Source organism: Monodelphis domestica, chromosome 1 (assembly GCF_027887165.1).
Source record: "Monodelphis domestica isolate mMonDom1 chromosome 1, mMonDom1.pri, whole genome shotgun sequence".
NCBI lineage: Eukaryota > Metazoa > Chordata > Mammalia > Didelphimorphia > Didelphidae > Monodelphis > Monodelphis domestica.
Window position 1 is genome coordinate 171814954 of NC_077227.1, and position 16950 is coordinate 171831903.

Below are 16950 nucleotides of genomic sequence, written 5' to 3' on the forward strand. Positions count from 1 at the left end.
AAGTGGGTGGGGGATATTCTTGGTGAGTAATAGAGGAGCAATAATCATATAACAGGAAATGCTCAGTATCCGTCATTTGGAATGTTATGTTTTCACGTTGAATGATTTTTCAGGTCCCAAGTCTTAGCTCTTAAGAGAACAACCTTGGAGTCACTTGTAAGATATAGGGTCTTCTTTCAGAGCAAAGGTGGTATCAACTCTTTTGTGCAGGATTTAAACCTAAGACAGGCACTTTCAGTTTATACCCAAGATAGGCACCTCTGGCTTGTCTTTGTCTCCTCCTCAATCTGTATAGTGGAGTAATGCCAGACTATTTGTTACAAGATAAATCAGAGATGCCTAGAAAAATGAATCCTTGTCAGACTGATTCCAATACTCATTGTTATTGTCATTTCCATAGTACAAGGATTTTTATCCCCATTGAATACTTGATGCTGAGACCAAAAGGGGTTAAATGATTTGCTTATCCTTACACAGCTAGTAAGTGTCTGTGGCTGGATTTGAATGTAGATCTTTTTACCTCTATGCAAAGTAATTTATCCACTGTGCCATGTAGTTGCCTATATATGAGCAATAAAATTAGGGGTGTTTAGTTAAAGATATTTGAAGCATAAAATATAATGTGAGAAAAAGTATACAGGCAAGATATTCAGGATGAGATTAAGAAGGAAAGAATCATATTTCCATGTACTGTAACCATTTATCTTGTGCTTTTCCTCTCCTCTAGTACCTACATTATATAGGAAGTAGCTTTGTTGATTTTCACCTATGGATGTCATAAATATAGATCTAGGAGTAATATTCAATTCAACTTAGACTTTTTGAATATCTATTTGTCTTATACAGTGCAGAGAGTTAAGAATGGAAAGATAAGAAGAGGAAAATAAAAAAAGAAATTAACATATCAAGCTTGGGACTCAAGGCTTTACAATTATTTCTTTTTATTCTCACAACAAACTTGAGAAAGATAATATTGCTATTTCCATTTTATTATGGAGGAAACAGGTTTAGAGACATTAAATGAAACTACCCAAAGGTGGTTCAAAGAGTTGTTAGCATTCAATATTATCTGTTTTTAATGTTTAATATTCTTTCCCTGTTTTTCTATATTCAACAATACTCAGCTGAAAGTGCCACTTCTTTTGGTTTTTCTTTCTTTTAGAGAACTTCTGGATGCTTGAAGAATATCAACTAGATGGAGACAAAGAATAACTCTATGATAAATGAATTCATTTTATTAGGACTCACCAACTCTTGGGAACTAGAGATTTTCTTTTTTGTCATCTTCTTCTTCGCTTATATGTCAATCTTGGCTGGAAACTGTCTTATTATACTTATGGTGATTTTTGACTCCCACTTACACTCAACTCCTATGTACTTTCTCCTGGCCAATCTCTCTTTTCTTGACATAGTTCTTTCCACTGTGACTGTTCCCAAGATGATCATAGATTTCTTCAAAAAGAAGAAAACCATCTCCTTTTGGGGTTGCATGGCACAGATATTTCTGGCTCATCTCTTTGGTGGTACTGAGACGACTCTTCTCATAGTAATGGCTATTGACAGATATGTTGCAATATGCCACCCCCTCCACTATACAACTATCATGAACTACCGAATCCTTGTAGGAGGTGTATTGCTCTCATGGACTGTTGGCTTTGTGCATACCATGAGCCAAATGGCCTTTATGGTTAGTCTGCCCTTCTGTGGTCCTAATGTGATTGATGATGTTTTTTGTGACCTTCCCCTGGTCTTGAAACTTGCCTGCACTGACACCTCTGTTCTGGAATTGCTTCTTGTTATTTTCAGTGAGCTGCTTTCCCTAATTGCCTTCATTACCTTACTGATGTCCTATATTATTATATTAGTCACTGTCTGGCATCGCTCTGCTAATGGGCTCTCTAAGGCTCTGTCCACACTGTCTGCTCATATCACAGTGGTCATTCTTTTCTTTGGGTCACTAATCTTAATTTATGGTTTGCCAATTAGTAGCTATACAATAGACAAATTTCTTTCAGTGTTTTACTCAGTTATCACTCCTCTCCTAAATCCAGTAATTTATAGCTTAAGGAATCAGGAGATGAAAGCAGCTATGACTAGACTGAGAAGCTGGAGCATCAACTTTAAGCCAACCTTCTAAAAGATGATGAAATTTCTTACTGTACTCTAGAGAGTAATTCTAAAAATCACCAATTATATGTGTGTATATATACATGTATAGACTTTACAAATAAAAATTAATCTTATTTATAAAACAATTTGTTTACTACTATTTTACTTTTCTCCTCAATTACAGAAAAAGGCAATTTTTAGTCTGCATTTTCTTTGAGTCAAATTCTCACCCTTCATTCCCTCTCCTCCCCCCAAGACAGCAAGCAATCTAATGTATATTTTACATATATGGTACCATAAAACATCTTTTCATATTACTCCTGTGGCTGTCCAGCAGTTACACAATGTTCTTGTGTGGGTCAGACACCTGAAAGAACTGAGGAGAGAAGAAAGACAGAGAGACAAAGGGTTCAACAGTGTGGCATTGTCTGTATTGCTCCTCTAATGCAGCTGAGAGAGCTACATGTGAACCTAGTTTTTGTTCCAGATTCATGAAATAGGGAATGGAAGGTAGTTAATCAAACATGTGATATGGTAGAGGATTTAACATTTGTTTGGTTAACAACCACAAGATCAAGAAGGTGGAGGCAAAGACAATGTAGAAGTCAGAGCCCAGCCCAGAGGTCCATTTGGCCTTTGGACTGCAGGTGCAAGGAGGGGTCAGAATACCATAAAATTAGAGTTCTACTTTGTCACAAGGATCAAGAAATCAATCATGTGAAATATAAGGATTATAACCATAAGTCTGGTGTATGAATACATTGCTCATAAGAGTCAGTTTTTTAATACATTTTTAAAACTTTCATGATTAGTTCATACCCAGAACCTTTCAAGTCCTTTTGTGAAAAAGACTCAAACAAATGAAAAGAAAAATGAAGAAATAAAGTGAAATATGGTAAATCTCATTCTGCATTTGGACTTCATCAATTCTTTCTCTGGATGCAAAAGAGATTTTTCACTATGAGTCCTTGGGGAGGTTCTTGAATCACTGTAAATCTATGAATAGCTGTCATTCATAAATGTTCATTATATAATAATGCTGCCTAAAATGTTCTCATGGTTCTGCTCACTTCACTTTGCATCAGTTCATGTACATCTTTCTAGACTTTTCTTAAATTATCCTTAGCATAAATTTTTATAGCACAGAAGTATTCCATTACAGTCATCTATACCAGCTTGTTCAAAAGTTCTCCAATTCATGCATATTCTCTCAGTTGTTAATTCTTTGCCATCACAAAGAGAACTGCTATAAATATTTTTGTACAAGCAGTCCTTTCTCATTTTTAAAATCTTTTTATATACAGGCCTAGTAATGGTATTGCTGTTTCAAAGATATGCACCGGGCAAAACAATTTATACATGACTTTTAAAAAATAATTTGGTTTGTATTTCTGTTTTGTGCATCTCTGAATTTTTCCTTAATTGTGAAACCTTCATAACTGTAATTCAATTTAAGAAAGATCAGAATTTAATAATATCACAGCTTTGGATTAAAGAATTTAAACATTTCTTCTATTCTGTGGTCTTTTGGTATTTTACTATTACCTGAAATATCGCTTAGTTTCAGTTTGGTAATCAATAGGTAGGAAAACTTGCATTGTTTTGAATGCTTTTGAGGTAAAATCATCTTTCAGTCCAAGAATAGAGTTTATCAGATTCTCTATTAATGTCCAAAGAGATACAAAGTGTTGATACTAAGGATAGTTAAATCCTTCCACAAAGTATAATTAAATAATGCTTTCAATGATTCATGTTATATACTGTTAAGCATAGAATCCATAGGGCAGTTCAGCTGACCTCACAAAGAGACATTGATGGCCTATAATGAAACATTCAGATGTGTGCAAATTGTATACAATCATCAGCACATATTATCATGAAATGTGCATACATAGACACAGACCACACACACACACACACACACACACACACACAAACATTGCTCTTTTTTTCATCATTGTATTTGAAATTCTTATTTAGTCAATTTAGAACATTATTCCTGAGTTACAAAAATCATATTCTTTCACTCCCTCCCCTCCCTCCTCCCTTCCTGTAGCCAAAGCACAATTCCACTGGGTATTACATGTGACCTTGATCAGAACCTATTTCCATGTTGTTGATGTTTGTAGCAGAATGTTCATTTAGGGTCTATATCCCCAATCATATCCCCCTTGACCCATGTAATCAAGTAGTTGTTTTTCTTCAGTATTTCTCCTCCCACAGTTTTTCCTCTGGATGTGGATAGTATTCTTCCTCAAAGATTCCTCCTAGTTGTTCAGGATCACTGCATTGCTACTAATAGAGGAGTCCATTACATTCGATTTTATCACAGTATATCAGTCTCTGTGTAAAATATTCTCCTGGTTCTGCTCCTCTCACTCTGCATCAATTGCTGGAGGTTGCTCCAGTTCCCATGAAATTCCTGCAGTTCAGTATTCCTTTGAGCAGACTAGTATTCCATCACCAACATATACCACAGTTTTTTCAGTCATTCCCCAATTGAAGGGTATCCCCTCATTTTCCAATTTTTTGCCACCACAAAGAGTGTATCTATGAATATTCTTGTACAGGTCATTTTCCTTATTATCTCTTTGGGATATAAACCCAACAGTGCTATGTCTGGATAAAAAGGCAGACAGTCTTTTAGTGCCCTTTGGGCTTAGTTCCAAATTGCCTTCAAGAATGGTTGGATCAATTCTCAACTCCACCAGCAATGAATTAATATCCCAACTTTTCCACATCCGCTCCAACATTTGTTACTTTCTATTGCTGTCATGTTAACCAATCTGCTAGGTGTGAGGTGATACCTCAGAGTTGTTTTGATTTGCATCTCTCTGATTATAAGAGATTTAGAACACTTTTTCATGTGCTTATTAATAGTTTGGATTTCTTTATCTGAAAATTGCCTATTCATGTCCATTGCCCATTTATTAATTGGAGAATGGCTTGATTTTTTGTACAATTGATTTAGCTATATGTAAATTTGAATAATTAGACCTTTGTCAGAGGTTTTTGTTATGAAGATTATTTCCCATTTTGTTGCTTCCCTTATAATTTTGGTTGCATTGGGTTTGTCTGTACAAAACTTTTTAATTTAATATAATCAAAATTATTGATTTTACATTTTGTAAATTTTTTTCACACTCTGACTTGGTCTTTCTTTTCCCAAAGATCTGACAAGTATACTATTCGGTTTTCACCTAATTTACTTATAGTTTCCTTCTTTGTATTCAAGGAATTTACCCATTCTGAGTTTATATTGGTGAAGGGTATGAGATGTTGATCTAAACCTAATCTCTCCCATACTGTTTTCTAATTTTCAGAGCAGTCAAATAGTAGACTTTTATCCCCAAAGCTGGGATTTTGCGGTTTATCATAGACTGTCTTGCTGAGGTCATTTACCCAAGTCTATTCCACTGTTCCTCCTGCCTGTCTCTTAGCCAGTACCATATTGTTTTGATGACCACTGCTTTACATTATAGTTTGAGATCTGGGACTGATAAGCCACCTTCCTATGCATTTTTTTCATTATTTCCCTGGATATCCTGGATCTTTTGTTCTTCCAAATGAACTTTGTTATGGTTTTTTCTAATTCAGTAAAAAGGTTTTTTGGTAGCTCAATTGGCATGGCACTAAATAAATAAATTAATTTGGGTAGGATTGTCATTTTTATTATGTTAGGTCATCCTGACCATAAGCAATTAATGCTTTTCTAATTGTTTAGATCTAGTTTTAATTGTGTAGAGTGTTTTGTAGTTACGTTCATATAGAGCCTGTGTTTGTCTTGGCAGATAGATTCCGAAATAATTTATATTGTGTAAAGTGGATTTAAATGGAATTTCTCATTCTAATTGTTGCTGCTGGGAAGTACTGGAAATATATAGAAATGCTGATGATTTATGTGGGCTTGTTTTGTATCCTACAACCTTGCTAAAGTTGTTGATTATTTCCCCTAGCTTTTTAGTTGAATCTCTAGGATTCTTTAAGTAGACCATCATATCATCTGCAAAGAGTGATAGCTTGGTCTCCTCATTGTCTATTTTTAATACTTTCAATTTCTTTTTCTTCTCTGACTGCTATGGCTAGTGTTTTTGGTACAATGTTAAATAATAGGGATGATAAGGGTCAACCTTGTTTCACTCCTAATCTTATTGGAAATGCTTCTAATTTGTCCCCATTGCAGATGATGCTTGCTGATGGTTTTAGATATATACTGTTTGTTATTTTTAGGAAAGGCCCTTCTATTTCTATGCTTTCTAGTGTTTTCAGTTAGAATGAATGTTGTATTTTGTCAAAGGCTTTTTCTGCATCTATTGAGGTAATCATATGATTTTTGTTGTCTTGCTTGTTGATACAGTAAGTTATGTGAATGGTTTTACTAATATTGAACCATCCTAGCATTCATGGTATAAATCCCACCTTATTATGTCAAATGGGTTGTATAATATTGGAATTCATTGTTCTTTGAATGTTTGATAGAATTCATTTATGAATCCATCCGGCCCTGGGGATTTTTTTCCTAGGGAGTTCTTTGATGTCTTGTTCAATTTCTTTTCCTAATATGGGATTATTTAAGAATTCTATTTCTTCTTCTGTTAATCTAGGCAATTTGTAATTTTGTAAATAATCATTCATATCATCTAGATTGCCATATGTATTGCCATAAAATTGGGCATAATTGTTTTTAATGATTGCCTTAATTTCCTCTTCATTAGAGGTGAGGTCTACCTTTTCATCTTGGATACTGTTAATTTGGTTTTCTTCTTTCCTTTTTTTAATAGATTGTCCATTGCTTTATCTATTTTGTTTTTTCCCAAAATATCAGCTTCTATTCTTATTTATTAATTCAATAGTTCTTTTGCTTTCAATTTTATTAATTTCTCCTTTTATTTTTAGGATCTCTAAATTAGTTTTAATCTGGGGATTTTTAATTTGTTCACTTTCTAGTTTTTTAATTTGCATGTCCAATTCATTGATTTCTGCCCTCCCTAATATGTTAATATATGAACTTAAGGATATAAATTTCCCCCTAGGTACTGCTACGACTGCATCCCATAGATTTTGAAAGGATGTTTCATCATTGTCATTTTATTCAATAAAATTATCAATTGTTTCTATGTTTTGTTCTTTAACTAACAAATTTTGGAGAACCATATTATTTAATTAATTAATTTTTGATTTGCCTCTACATTAGTGATAATTATTATTTTTTTGCAATATGATCTGAAATGGTTGCATTTATTATTTCTACTTTTTTTGCACTTGTTTTTCATGTTTTTATGCCTTAGTACATGGTCAATCTTTGTGAATGTGCCATGTCTTGCTGAAAAGAAGGTGTATCCCTTTTTGCCCTATATATATTTTCCCACATATCTATTAACTCTAATTTTTCTAATATTTCATTTTGCTTTCATTCTTTCTTTCATTCACTTCTCTTACCTCTTTCTTATTTATTTTTTGGTTTGATTTATCTAGATCTGATAGAGGAAGCTTTAGGTCTCCCACTAATATAGTTTTACTATCTATTTCCTCCTTCAACTCCACTAGTTTCTCCTTTAAAAATCTGCTTGCTATACCATTTGGTGCATACATGTTGAGTACTGATATTTCCTCATTGTCTATACTGTCTTTTATCAGGATGTAATTGCCTTCCCTATTTCTTTTAATCATATCTATTTTTACTATGGCTTTATCAGATATCATAATTGCAACTCCTGCCTTCTTTTTCTCAGATGAAGCCTAATAGATTTTCCTCCAGCCTTTAACACTTAACCTGTGTGTGTGTGTACCTGCCTCATGTGTGTTTCTTGTACATAACATATGGTAGGATTTTGGTTTCTATTTCACTCTGGTATTTGCTTTTATTTTATGGATGAGTTCATCCACTTAACATTTAGCATCATGATTGTCACCTCTGTATTCCTCAACATTTTGATATCCTCTCCTATTTCTGCCCCTTCTTCTTATGCTATTTACTTTTAAACTAAGGCTTTGTTTTTAATCAGTCCCCCTAATACCCATACTTATTTTACTTCCCTTTCTGCCCCCTCCCTGTTTGTTCTTTTATTATTATAATTTTATGATCAATTAAATTTTCTCCATCCTCTCTTTCCCACCCTCCCACAACAAGAAAAGCAAGAAGAAAGGATTGACTTTGGATAGTTTTTATGGAGAAAAAATACAGACTACAGAGGAAATAGCAGAAGAGGAAACCCAAATAAATGCTCCAAAACCTTCCAAATGAAATGGAAATTGTCCACAAGCTCTTGAAGAATTTAAAATGGAGGTTATCAAATAGATGGAGGCCTTATGGCAGGAAAAAAGGGAAATAATGCAAAGAGAATACAACAATCTGAGAGAAAAGAACTCCCAATTGGAGAAACATGTGGAAGCCTCAAAAAGCAGGATAGACCAAACTGAAAAGGAAAACCACTCTTTAAAGACCAGAATTAGGCAACTGGAAGACAATGATTTTGCAAAACAGCAAGAATTGATAAAGCAAAGTCAAAAGACTAAGAAATTAAAAAACACATACAATATCTCACTGACAAGGTGACAGATCAGGAAAACAGAGGAAGGAGAGATAATCTGAGAATCATTGGTCTACCTGAAAAGCCAGAAATAAACAGGAAACTTGACATCATACTACACGAGATCATCCAAGAAAACTGCCCTGAGATTCTAGAACAAGGGAACAAAATATACATTTAAGGAGTACACAGAATGCCCTCTAAACTGAATTCCCAAAAGACAACTCCCAGGAATGTAATTGCCAAATTCAAAAGCTAAGGAGAAAATCCTACAAGAAGCCAAAAAGAAACAATTCAGATACAAAGGAGCACCAATCAGGATCACACAAGACCTGGTAGCTTCCACACTAAATGACTGCAAGGCCTGGAACACGATATTCAGAAAGGCAAGAGAACTGGGTCTTCAATCAAGAATCACCTATCCATCAAAACTGACTATATAGGTCCAGGGGAAAGTATGGGCATTCAAGAAAATAGAAGACTTCCAAGTATTTATAAAGAAAAGGCCAGAACTCAGTGAAAAGTTTGATATCCAAACACAAATAACAAGAGAAACATGAAAAGGTAAATATGAAAGAAAGGGAAATAAAAATGTTTTTTTTCTTTCATTCAAACTCTTTTCTATAAGGACTACATTTAGATCAAATTATATATATATATATATATATTAATATGGGGGGAAAATATTATGTGTAACTCAAAAAGTGTATGCATTATTAGAGTAATTAGAAGAATCACTCATAGGGAAAGATTGGGGCATTAAGATGATATGGAGAAAGGGGGGGAAGAAAGAAAAAGGGAGGAAGGAATAAATGATGGTACCAAAATATACTTGAAGAAATAGAAATAAATTAAATAGAATAATCTTTGTCACACAAAGATACACATGGGAAGGGTAGGGGAAGAATTCTCTTATAAGAAGGAGAGGAAGAGAGTGCTAATTGTTATTACTTAAACCTTTCTCAGTGAAATCAACTCTGAGAGGGAAGAGCATTTACATCCATTGTGATCTTGAATTCTATCTTATCAAACAGGGTATGGGAGAAGAGGAAATTAAGGGGGGTTAATAGGAAGGGAGTAAAATAAGGCAGGGAAGGAGAGGGGGGAAGGAAATTAACAGACTGAAAAAAACAAGAAGGGAACAAAAGGGGATGGGCTAGAAAGGGAAGCATATCAAGGGAGGGGACTAGGGGGATTGATTTAAAGAAAACCAATGGTTTAAAAGGTTATAGCAAAAGAAGAAAGGTCAGAATTAGGGAAGGAGATCAAAATGCCAGGGAATTCACAAGTGACAATCATAACTTTGAACATGAATGGGATGAACTCATCCATAAAATGTAGACAAGTAGCAGAATGGATTAGAATCCAAAACCCTACCATATGTTGTCTTCAAGAAACACACATGAGGCAGGAAGATACTCACAAAGTCAGAATTAAAGGTTGGAGTAAGACCTATTAGGCCTCAACTGATAAAAAGAAGGCAGAAGTTACAATCATGATATCTGACAAAGCCAAAACAAAAATAGACCTGATTAAAAGGGATAGGGAAGGTAAATACATCCTGATAAAAGGGAGTATAGACAATGTGGAAATATCACTAATCAACATCTATGCACCAAATGGTATAGCACCCAAATTTCTAATGGAGAAGCTAATAGAATTGAAGGAGGAAATAGATAGTAAAACTATATTAGTGGGAGACCTGAACCAACCACTATCAAGTTTAGATAAATTAAATCAAAACATAAATATGAATGAGGTAAAAGATGAGAATGAAATCTTAGAAAAATTAGAGTTAATGGATATATGGAGAAAAATAAATAGGGACAAAAAGAAATACATCTTCTTTTCAGCAAGACATGTCACATTCACAAAGATTGACCATACACTAGGTCATAAAAACATGGAATACAAATGCAGAAAATCGGAAATAATAAATGCAACCTTTTCTGATCATAAGGCAATAAAAATAATGATCAGTAAGAGTACATGGAGAGCCAAATTAAAAATCAATTGGAAATTAAATAATATGATTCTCCAAAATCAGTCAGAGAACAAATTATAGAAACAATTAATACTTTCATTGAAGAAAATGACAATGGTGAGGCATCCTTTCAAATCTTATGGGATACAGTCAAAGCAGTACTCAGAGGAAAATTCATATTCTTGAGTGCATATACTAACAAATTAGGTAGGACAGAGATCAATGAATTGGAAATGTAAATCAAAAAACTTGAAAGCAAACAAATTAAAAACCCCCAGAAGGAAACCAAATTAGATATCTGAAAAATTAAGGGAGAATTTAATAAAATTGAAAGTGATAGAACCTTTGAACTAATAAATAAGCCTAGAAGCTGGTACTTTGAAAAAACAAACAAAATAGAGAAAGTACTGGTCAATCTAATTAAAAAAAGGAAAGAAGAAAAGCAAATTAACAATATCATAGATGAAAAGGGGGACATTACCTCCAATGAAGAGGAAATTAAGGTGATCATTAAAAACTACTTTGCCCAATTATATGGCAATAAATATGCCAAAATAGGTGATATGTATGAATATTTACAAAAATATACATTGCCTATACTAACAGAAGAAGAAATAGAATTCTTAAATAATCCCATATCAGTAAAAGAAATCCAACAGGCCATCAAAGAACTCCCTAAGAAAAAATCCCCATGGCCTGATGGATTCACAAGTGAATTCTATCAAGCATTCAAAGAACAGCTAATCCCAATACTATATAAACTATTTGACATAATAAGCAAAGAGGGAGTTCTACCACATTCCTTTCATGACACAAATATGGTACTGATTCCTATGCCAGGCAGGTCAAAAATAGAGAAATGTAGCATACCAGGCATATTGGCATGTGGAAAGTATGATTGATGTATTGATATTGTATTACCAGACACATGGTCAGAACTCTGTATGGTCATTGTATGATTCATGAGCTGGGTCTTGACTTGGCCACACTGCCTATGTGAGTAAGGTCATTAACAAAGCGCGAGTACTTTCGCTTGGAGTACACTCATTTGCAAAGTGCAGGTTGAATTTACCTCCACTTCTTTGTTCTCGTAATCATCAATTCAACCAATGTTGAGACGTATATTATGTTATGTATTCATTGAACACCTCCCAATCCATACCTCAATAAATGCAGAGAGAAAGGCGCTATTCTCTCTCTTGACCCTCTTGGCTCTCTTGATTCCTGCATCCTTGGAGTACTTTCTTCAATCTCTCTCTATCTCTCCTAGCGACCTACTCGCCCACATGCTTTCTGTCTCGGAACTCTGACTTCCACATGTTCTCTTGTTTTTCATGTTTTCCTTTAATTAATTTTCAAAGGAAAATATTATAGTAGCTAACACAGCTCCCCATATCAATTAACTTGTCTTTGAGTCTTCATTTATCACCCATCTTCCTCAGGCTCCTTCCTCCTTCTCAAGTTATAACCCAAAAAGGAAAATTATGTATCAACAGTTGGCCAGATTGTTATAAGAAAGAAAACTACAGACCAATCTCCCTAATGAACATAGATGCAAAAATCTTAAACAAAATACTAGCAAAAAGACTCCAGCAAGTGATCAGGAAGGTCATTCAATATGATAAAGTAGAATTTATACCAGGAATGCAAGGATGGTTCAATATTAGGAAAACCATCTACATAATTGACCATATCAACAAGCAAAACAATAAAAAATCACATGATTATCTCAAAAGTCTTTGATAAAACACAACACCAATTCCTATTAAAAACACTAGAAAGCATAGGAATAGAAGGGTCGTTCCTAAAAATAATCAACAGTATATATCTAAAACCATCAGCTAATATCATTTGTAATGGGAATAAACTAGATGTATTCCAGTAAGATCAGGAGTGAAACAAGGATGCCCATTATCACTTCTATCATTTAACATTGTACTAGTAACATTTGCGGTTGCAATTAAAGAAGAAAAAGAAAGTGAAGGTATTAAAATTGGCAATGAGGAGACCAAGCTGTCACTCTTTGCAGATGACATGATGGTCTACTTAAAGAATCCTAGAGAATCAACAAAAAAGCTAATAAAAATAATCAACAACTTTAGCAAAGTAGCAGGATACAAAATAAACCCACATAAGTTATCAGCATTTCTATATATCTCCAACACAGCTCAGCAGCAAGAATTAGAAAGAGAAATTGCCATCAAAACCACCTTAGACAATATAAAATACTTAGGAATCTATCTGCCAATATAAACAGAGGAACTATATGAACACAACTACAAAACACTCTCCACACAACTAAAACTAGACTTGAGCAATTGGAAAAACATGAATTGCTCGTGGGTAGGACAAGCTAATATAATAAAAATGACCATCCTACCCAAACTTATCTATTTAGTGCCGTACCCATTGATCTCCCAAAAAACTTTTTTACTGAATTAGAAAAAAAAACATAAAAATTTCATTTGGAAGAACAATGGATCAAGGATATTCAGGGAAATAATGAAAAAAATACAAAGTAAGGTAGCCTTGCAGTCCCAGATCTCAAACAATATTATAAAGCAGTGGTCATCAAAACAATTTGGTACTGGCTAAGAGACAGAAAGGAGGATCAGTGGAATAGACTTCAGGTAACTGGCCTCAGCAAGACAGTCTATGACATACTCAAAGACCCCAGTTTTTGGTTCAAAAATCCACTATTTGATAAAAACTGCTGGGAAAATTGGAAGACAGTGTGGGAGAGATTAGGTTTGGATCAACACCTCACACCCTACACCAAGATAAACTCAGAATGGGTGAATGACTTAAACATAAAGAAGGAAACTATAAGTAAATTAGTTGAACACAGAATAGTATACATGTCAGACCTTTGGGAAGGGAAACATTTTAATATCAAGCAAGATTTAGAAAGAGTCACAAAATGTAAAATAAATAATTTTGACTACATCAAATTAAAAAGTTTTTGTACAAACAAAACCAATTTAACTAAAATCATAAGGGAAGCAACAAATTGGGAAACAATCTGCATAACAAAAACCTCTGATAAAGTTTTAATTACTCACATTTATGAAGAACTAAATCAATTGTACAAAAAATCAAGCCATTCTCCAATTGATAAATGGGCAAGGGACATTAATAGGCAGTTTTCAGTTAAAGAAATCAAAACTATTAATAAGCACATGAAAAAGTGTTCTAAATCTCTTATAATCAGAGAGATGCAAATCAAAGCAACTCTGAGGTATCACCTCACACTAGCAGATTGGCTAACATGACAGCAAAGGAAAGTAATGAATGCTAGAGGGGACGTGGCAAAGTTGGGACATTAATTCATTGCTGGTGGAGCTGTGAATTGATCCAAACATTCTGGAGGGCAATTTGTAACTATGCCCAAATGGCAATAAAAAACTGTCTGCCTTTTGATCCAGCCATAGCACTGCTGGGTTTATACCCCAAAGAGATAATAAGGAAAAAGACTTGTAAAAGAATATTTATAGCTGCGCTCTTTGTGGTGGCAAAAAATTGGAAAATGAAGGGATGCCCTTTAAATGGGGAATGGCTGAACAAATTGTGGTATATGTTGGAGATTGAATACTATTGCACTCAAAGGAAGAATAAAGTGGAGGAATTCTATGGAGACTGGAACGACCTCCTGGAAGTGATGCAGAGCGAAAGGACCAGAACCTGGAGAACATTGTACACAGAGACTGATACACTGTGGTACAATCAAATGTAATGGACTTCTCCATTAGTGTCAATGCAATGTCCCTGAACAATCTGAAGAGATGTATAAGAAAAAACACTATGCACAAACAGAGGACAAACTGGGAGTAAAAACACTGAGGAAAGGCAACTGCTTGACTACAGGGGTTGAGGGGATATGATTGAGGAGAGACTCTACATGAACAATCTAATGCAAATACCAACAACCTGGCAATGGGTTCAGATCACGGACACATGTGTTACCCACTGGAATCACGCATCAGCTATAGGAGGGGTGGTTGGGAGTGAGGAAAATAAAATATCATTTATTCCAATGAATAATGTTTGAAAATGACCAAATAAAATAATGTTTAAAAGGAAAAAAAAGAAAGATGCCAGAAAACCTACATCAAGAAAGTCCAGAATGAACTTTGGGTGTGTTTGATTGAACTGAATTTGTTTGAACAGTTTTTTAAATGTACACTTTTATGCCAAATGGGACTGCCCCTAATTTGGCTTTTTGTCTATGCACCTAGCAAAACATTGGTTTTGCTTTCTCCCTTTTCTACTGCACCTTATTCAGGCTTTACTTTAAAAGATCTGGTTTAGCTATTTCCTGATTAGTAAGAATGGAGAGACTTGGTTTAACAGAATCAAGTCTTGGGAACTATACAATTCTCCACCCTATTCAGTTTAACAAGTTCAGGATTCCTGCATCATACTCAAAGATTTAATTATCTGATGAAATGGCCTTCAACAGGCATGTGCAGAAAAAGCAGACAGATCCCTGGGCTGTCCTAAGTCAAGTTAAGCTATCATTGGTACAGATGAGATGCAGGAAAGTGACATAAAACCATCTATATAAGGCATAGCACTTGCTCTCTCTCCCTCTTTCCCTGGAGAGGTGAGTCTGGCTGGCAGCATGCTAAGTGTTCCAACATCTTGATGTGGTGGTAGTTATTGTCTGGGTTTGGTTGTGAGTTTGCCCTTGAACTGATTCAGATTCAGGCATCTTGGCTGAGCCCTTTGGAGTTCAGGGTGATTCTTTCCTCCTTACTTTTGAAAAACCTTATCTCCTAGAGCCTCTGGTCTTCTTCCTGGCACTAGCCAGGCGGAAGAAATCCTACACCCTTTTCCTTCTTCCTTCTTCTTAATTTCTTTCCACTATATCATTTAAATCACCATAAATTTCCAGCTGACTTGACTATATTTTTTATATATTTTGGGATATCCATGGCGACGAAATAATTAACATAAGTTTAGGTCACAACGCTTAATTATCCTTTACAATATTTCATGTTTCCTTCTATTTTGTCAGTCTTTTGGCTTTGCTTTATTAATTCTTGCTGTTTTGCAAGATCATTGGCTTCCAGTTGCCAAATTCTAGTCTTTAAAGACTGGTTTTTCACTTTAATCTTTTGATTTCCCTTTTTGGTTTGGTCTATCCTGCTTTTCTTGGATTCCAGCTGTTTAATTTTGGTCTCCAATTTATTTGTCATTTCATTTGATTTCTGGGCTTCTTTCTCCAATTGAGAGTTCCTCTCTTTTAGACCCTTATTTTCTTTTTGAACTATTTCCCACTTTTCTTGCCAAATCTCTTCCATCTTTCCCATAATCTCATATTTAAATTCCTCGAGAGCTTGTGGCCAGTTTCCTTTTTTTTTGGAAGGTTTGGATGCATTTGGATGCATTTGCTTGTTCTTTGTCCTCTGCTGTTTCCTCTATAGTCTGGATATTTCCACCATAATAATTATCCAGGGCCAATGCCTTCTTCTAGATCTTCTTGGTAGTTGGAAGTTGTATTTTATGGGCATTTTTTGCCATCACTATGCTGGTTTTTCCATCTATTTCCAGTCAGAAATCTGAGTGAGGAGGACAGGTTCTCTGTGTATGGAGCTAAGGAGCATGGTTTTTGTCTGAGGCCCCCACTCACATCTCTGTGGCTTCTACTGTTTTCCACCCCTCTCGGCTCTGTCTCCCTGCCCAAGGTTCGCAGCCTTCAGCCTGCTGGGGTCTCAAGTCTAACTGCACTCAGCAGTAGGTACCTGGTGGTCTTAGTCAGCTCCCATGGACTTAGAAGTGTCCCTCACTTTCTTGCTGATTCTAGCGTGTTGGCTCTTGCTCTGGCCTTTGACCAACTCCTGTTTTGGTGGGAGCTATTTCACCCCCTTAGAGTGTGGAAATGCCCAAATCCAATATACCTTCAGTGCTGTGCCCTACTATGGAGTCCCTTCGTTCTTCTGAATTTTTTTTTGGCCTTTTGAGGTAGTCTATATCAGTAGGTGGTGAGGAAAAGAAGAGTCTTGCTTCTACACTACAGCCATATTAACCCAGAAGTCTGTTTCGACTTTAAAAGGATATTGAGGAAGACAAATTATGACAGAAAGATAGAAGGGAAATAATCCCAGTGGCTACATATTCATTCAGATTAGGAAATTAATCAATGCTCTATTAGTGGTCTGTCTCTTCTTCCATGTGGCATATATTTCAGATGCAGAAGGTCAGGTCTTTTATGATCTGAAAACTAATCTTTCTCATGAAGTTTAGGGTGGAGCTTAAGCATAGTTCTCTAATAATTCCCAAGGAGAATTGCTCTTCTGTTTAGTTCATGATTACATAAATGTTCCT

The 16950-nt window shown here is 35.1% G+C and overlaps 1 protein-coding gene across 1 annotated transcript; it reads left to right on the forward strand.

The window, feature by feature from the left end:
* The first annotated feature begins 1186 nt into the window (after positions 1-1186).
* On the forward strand, positions 1187-2137 carry LOC100028622 (olfactory receptor 4K13-like). The gene has a single exon (XM_001378572.4). It carries the CDS (start codon positions 1196-1198, stop codon positions 2135-2137), a length of 942 nt encoding a protein of 313 aa, XP_001378609.3. The 5' UTR covers positions 1187-1195.
* Positions 2138-16950: the final 14813 nt, after the last annotated feature.

What these genes read in the sequence shown, in the direction of transcription:
- LOC100028622 (XM_001378572.4), top strand. Translation starts at nt 1,196, where the DNA reads ATGGAGACAAAGAATAACTCTATGATAAATGAATTCATTTTATTAGGA.